Source organism: Branchiostoma belcheri, unplaced genomic scaffold (assembly GCF_001625305.1).
Source record: "Branchiostoma belcheri isolate BF01 breed outbred unplaced genomic scaffold, Haploidv18h27 scaffold282, whole genome shotgun sequence".
Lineage (NCBI taxonomy): Eukaryota > Metazoa > Chordata > Leptocardii > Amphioxiformes > Branchiostomatidae > Branchiostoma > Branchiostoma belcheri.
Window position 1 is genome coordinate 166,040 of NW_017803890.1, and position 5,773 is coordinate 171,812.

A 5,773-nucleotide genomic window follows, 5' to 3' on the forward strand; every position below is an offset into this window, starting at 1 on the left:
GTAGGAATTATTTTATTACGAAATAACTAAAAAAAAAAAATTATTTAAAAAAAAAAAAGAACAAAATCCCTACCAACTGACCCCAGTTTTTTCAGGACTGAAACCAGAAAGCACAACATTAATTTGACTAGGCCTAAGCCCAACCATTGGCAGCAGATATACATGAAGGGAAAAAGTAGCATTTTTCAACTACCAATCAGAAATTTTGTCTTTCTCCCTTTAGTGGCAATCATTTTGTATAACCCTTGTAAATGTATAGCAAGTTTAATGAATAACTAAAAGTACTATGACGATCTAGCTGAATGTCTTGGTAGCTCAAACTTTAAAGTTACACAGAACCCAATAACAAGTCAGGTGGCCACACACTGAACTAACACATATGCATGTGCCACAGAGGAAACCCTGCTTCACCCCTTCCTACCCAAAACCTACATGTTATTCTCTAATTTTGTATCTAGGAAGCAGTAGTTAGATTAACTTACATCTAAGAGGAATTTAGATATTGAGAGTAAAACCATATTATGATACCGATAACACTAAAATACAAGTTCCCAAAAATAGTCAAACGTGATAGGACAAAGTTATTATTCAATGAACAAAGACATTTAGAAAACGTTCATTTGAGAAGCAAACATTTTATAATTTGCAGTTGTACAACATGTACATAGTCACAATAATTATGTATTGTTTGCTGGACTGGAAGGAATGTTTGTTTACGAACCTTGGTGCCAGGTTCTGAATTGGATATCATGTTCACTGTGACGTCATTGCTGGAATCTAATTATAGTAATTCAATTAACTGGTGGAAGCCTCAGAATGATTTTGCAAGATTCAATGTTTCCCTAACCTCAGAGTGTAGTTTTGGTCCAAATGTGTTACTGGTTTCAGGGCTCGAAATTCATTTTTGGGAGTAGCTATACACTGGTGCACTTAACCTAAAAAATTAGGTGCACAAAAAATGTTTTGGGTGCACCATATAAAACAAAACATAATTAGAAATCTTACTGCTTCTCTTCTGAGCTTGAATTTGAAATGGGAGCTAACTTCAAAATCTCAAACAAGTACTACAAGAAAGATTGTACTATTTTTCTGACACAAACATGTAGATGCCAAGATTATTCTGTATACTATTATACATTTGATATGTAAAAAATATCTGCAAGTTAGTTGGGTGCACCAGTGCACCCACAGAAAAAAAATGGGTGCACAGCTCCAATTTTGGGTGCACTAAGGTGCACATGTACCCAGTATTTCAAGCCCTGGGTTTCATAGTCTTTAATCGAGTGGCTGAATTTGGTAGAGTCAGCTATAAGTATAATCTCAGGTTAATCATATTATGAAGTTATTGACTTCAGAGGTGATTAAAAGTGATTTAATTACATCGTTTGCTGCAATGGACTGTGAAAATTAATTCAAAACAATCATGAGTGATTAGCATGACAGGGATTTGTAATGCAATTCTTTAAATTTATTTTTGATCACTCGTTCATAATACAATGTAAAAGAATATCTTAAATAATTGTAAAAAGTCAGATTATTACTAAATGAGTACAATGATCTAAATGAAATCTGGAAAAATGTTATTTTTGTTTACTTGGTGAAAAAAACTTGTTGCTTCTTTGAAAGTATTGAATAAACAGTGTTATTTCAGTGAGGATGGTGAACTGGCCAAACTTGTAGCCCAACAACGATTAGGTACCATTTCTGCTGCAGAGAGACAATGACATCTGGTATTCCTGTTTTATTTTCCAACTGTCCAAGCCAATGACAGCATGAAACAATCACAAATAAAGTATTACTACTTGATCTTTTATTCTTCCCAATTAGAGCTGTGTACCGATACACATTACTGGTACTGTACCACAAAATTTATCAGGTACAGGTCCAAAATACCTAATCATTAAGTACCGGACGGGTACTGTACCTACATTGTACATGTACGTGAAATTATATGCTTATTATTGGCCTAAAATTCATAAACTTCTGTTATTGAAGAAGTTAGACCTGTGCTTAAACCCATGTACCTGTACCTGTACCTAAAATTTGTTGACAATAGGTACACAGCTCTGTTCTCAAAAAATGAGTATGACAAGGGTCTTTAATCAGAAATACAGCACCTTCCATACCTGTCCTAGCCACTCTCAGTGGCTGAAAACAGTGGTAATTTTCAGACCAAAGAATGAATCATGATAATTTGACATTGTTGATTGTTGTCCACCATGTTTAGTACCCAGGAAGACCCTGTGGGATTTTCCGCTGCAGCATTTACCAATGAATGAGTGGTAAATTATTATATGATAATTCCTTGAACCTGCAACTCGGGATAAGGTGCTAGCTTTACTCTAACTGCTTTTCCCGTAATTAAAAAACCTCATGTCCTAAAAAGTAACCAGTACCTTTGCTTTGCTAAACTTTCCCCCAATCTTGATCAATATAGTCAAATGTATGTTTAAATTTGTTCAACTTCAATCATACTATAGACTTTTGTGACCAAAGATATTCAAGTTTTAGAGTCTCAGTGCAATGTATAACTAATACTACGTATATGCTATCATAGCTACATGACTGTATATAATTCTATGATAATTATTCCATTTTGATCCGATTTTGAGCTCTGTTGATTTTAGTTGTTTGTAGATGAATGTTATTGAAGCAGAAGCAAGCACCACATTCACATGCAGGCAACATGTAAATGTGAATACAAATGTAAAAGAACGACCAAATTCTTGTTGGTGGTCAAACAAGTTTTTCTGATGTGTTTTTTCCCCTTACTTTTTCCAGACAACCTGACATGACAGACTTGGGAACTGGAATGTAAAGAAGAAATGAATTAGAGGAACAACTACATGTGAACACCCCTATGTAACAAGTAGAGCAGTCCAACTTAACAACAAGTAACCAATCAGCAAGAACAATTATGGAATTGCATAAATGTCATGGGGGTATTATTTCCTTTTGTGATAATGAAAGATTATCAGTAGAAACTGCACTGTTTTTTTGTGTGTGTGAAAGGCTGAACAAGTAGACATTATAATTATATATTAGCCAGCAATCATTTGTGCATTTGTTGATAGTCATGCAAATACTTAGTAGTAGTTGTACATATCCTAGCCCTTTTAAAAGCTGGAATTTTAGTCATACATGTACATGTAATATGATCTGTATATTGTGAGATAAAAACATGATTCTAGTCTGCTAAGAGATTAAATTTTTAAGTAATTTGGTGATGTTAATCTATTATACACATACGTGTATATGGTGCAATATTGAATGTACAACCAGTTTTTTTGTTACACGTATACTAGTACATGTATGTATTATCTAGTATGTTTGGTTGGAAGGTACAATGCAGTGGAAAAGAAAATTATCATAAGAAAATGTAGAAGGAAGGCAGCATTTTGAAGATAATCCAGACTTGTTTAGTGTATTATAGAATACCATAAATACAATATACAGAAACTTCTCTACATGCACTCTTTTATTTTAGTGCTCCCATACATGTATGCATTTTATATCTTCTTTTCGGAAGGTGTCCTCTGGATGCATGTTTCAAAGACCTTTAATATAGTTACCTTTTCAAAAGACCACAGTTTGTGAACAAGAACCTACATTGTGCAATGACTGATTTTTAAAACACTCAAACATTATAAAGATCAAAATTCAGAGATATACATGTATTTATTGTTACTAAGTCTTACTGTATGTACATGCATGTTGTTCATGCAGTTTTGAAAAAGTTTGCTGTATTGAAGTTAGATTTTATATCTTTTTCCTTTGTCAAACATCAAATTCAACAGTTATAGAATTGAGAAGTCCACCGTGAGAAATCTGAGATGACTGCAGTCTGTTATGCGATATTGGTCGGTAGTTTTTATTTCATTTTCCATTTGATATCAAGAACATTCCGTAGTTCATGTAAGTCAGAACAGAATTCCCAAATTGTGAAAGATGTCATCCTAGGAATGGGGAGATATATGTTAAATATGTGTGACGCCGATTGTGACTCAGAAAGATGCAATTTTCTCAGTTTACCATGTAGATTTTACCACAGGTGCAGTACTGTGCCATTTTTTCCATGTTGTATGTTTATTACATGTTTGTAGTATGATAGCTTTTCCATACTTAAGGTTGTTCAAACACGGCATTCGTAAGGGTTAGGGAAATTATTTCACGTTGTCAAGAAATTGTAAAAATGACTATGGATCTAAAAATATGGTTCACATATTACCTGCAGTATCAATGCAGTGCTATAAGGATGAAAACTAGACAATCCAACTGTCCAAGAAAATAGGAAGTGTTAGAGAATGCAAAGTTTCCCTTTTATACATGATCAAATGCCCGTCATACATTCAAGACCTTCCCCAACCTTGCCTCCGAACACCAGCAGACCTCGTTCAGAATGATGTTTAGGAGCAGTCTAACCACGCTTACCTTTATGTACAAATCGAAACGAATTTGAGTTAAATTTTAGTCAAATTTGCCCCCGAACACACCCCCCAAAAACTGCTGACTAGTAGCCTACCTCGCCGAACACCAGCCAACTTTACTTCAACCTACTCCTTTGGTTGGGGGGCGTTCAGCTAGTGTTCAGGAGGCCAAATTCGTGACGGGCTTTAAGGTAGTCTTTAAGCACCAAATTTGCATTGGTTTTGGTATTAAACGGCAAGGAAAAGGTTCAAATTACGGTTGTACTGTTGATTTGAAAACTAGTTTTTTTTACTGTACACAATTGATGCATGCCTTGATATTTTTTGTGTGATTTTGTGCAACCCAACATACATGTGTAATGTTCAACTTTGTTTATGTAAAGGAGAATAAATATCGGAACATGTTTGCCTGTGTTGTACATTTTATACTTTATACAAATGTAGTCATGTGTTGGTATGATAGTTGAACACAGTCAACTCACCAAATTCTCAACTGTATCCATTATTCTACATGGCATTCAGAAAATGTGATTCAGAGATTAATACTGTTGTTCAAAAGCGCCATCTTGTGACCCAAAATATTATTGCAGGAAAAGTAGTTCCAAGGTGATGAAAAAAAATGAGAGGGCCATCTTATGTACTCTTAGGCAACACCAAGTTTGTCTCCCATAGAATGCCATCAAAATCCTAGAAGCAACAAAGAGGTTATATACCATTCTACAGAAAAGTAAATATCAAAAATATTTCAAGAAATTGTTTAGAATGGAGGTACAAGATACAAGGTATGAGAGTTTTATTTTTAATAAACATTTTTTTTGGATGCATGAAAGCTAAAACGGCAGAAAAATGGAGTCATGAGTCAGTACAAGTTGACACTCCATCACAATTGCACATACATAATTGGTTTATTCACCAAATACCACATTAATTGACCATAATCTTTGCACATATCAATTCCTTGCCCTACTTCTGAGGAAAGGCTATAAATATATCAGAATCTCCCACCACCAAAGAATTTTACTCTGTGTATACAATCCTCAATATACATAATCATCAAATTATATAGATATGAACAAAGGTACAATATCATAAGCTTAGAACTCTAGAATTACACATATGCCAAGCGTCATGTACAATGTATAACCAAAAAAAAAGGAATTTTGGCTCTTTACTTCCTAAATACATTAATTTTTTTAAATATTTTTTTTAAATTTTTCTGACCACAACTAGTACAATGTACATTTTGTACCAATCTGAGGAGTTTTTCTCAAAACACAATCGTAATAATTCTTTATATAATAGCAATATTTTCTTTAATATTTCAAGGGATTGTCAGAAAATGTACC

General features: G+C 34.0%; 1 protein-coding gene across 3 annotated transcripts in view; it reads left to right on the forward strand.

Moving 5' to 3' along the window:
- The window catches only part of LOC109472796 (cell cycle control protein 50A-like), a 22,096-nt gene extending 17,266 nt beyond the window's left edge, over positions 1-4,830 (forward strand). The window contains exons 7-8 of one of the 3 annotated variants that reach the window (XM_019772659.1): positions 1,652-1,730; positions 2,782-4,830. In XM_019772659.1, coding sequence (XP_019628218.1) covers positions 1,652-1,724 — 73 coding nt within the window. In that variant the 3' untranslated portion in view covers positions 1,725-1,730; positions 2,782-4,830. Of the gene's footprint in view, positions 1-1,651; positions 1,731-2,227; positions 2,283-2,781 lie in introns of all 3 variants that reach the window. The other 2 variants (XM_019772660.1, XM_019772662.1) reach the window with 2 other exon arrangements.
- The last annotated feature ends 943 nt before the right edge of the window (positions 4,831-5,773 follow it).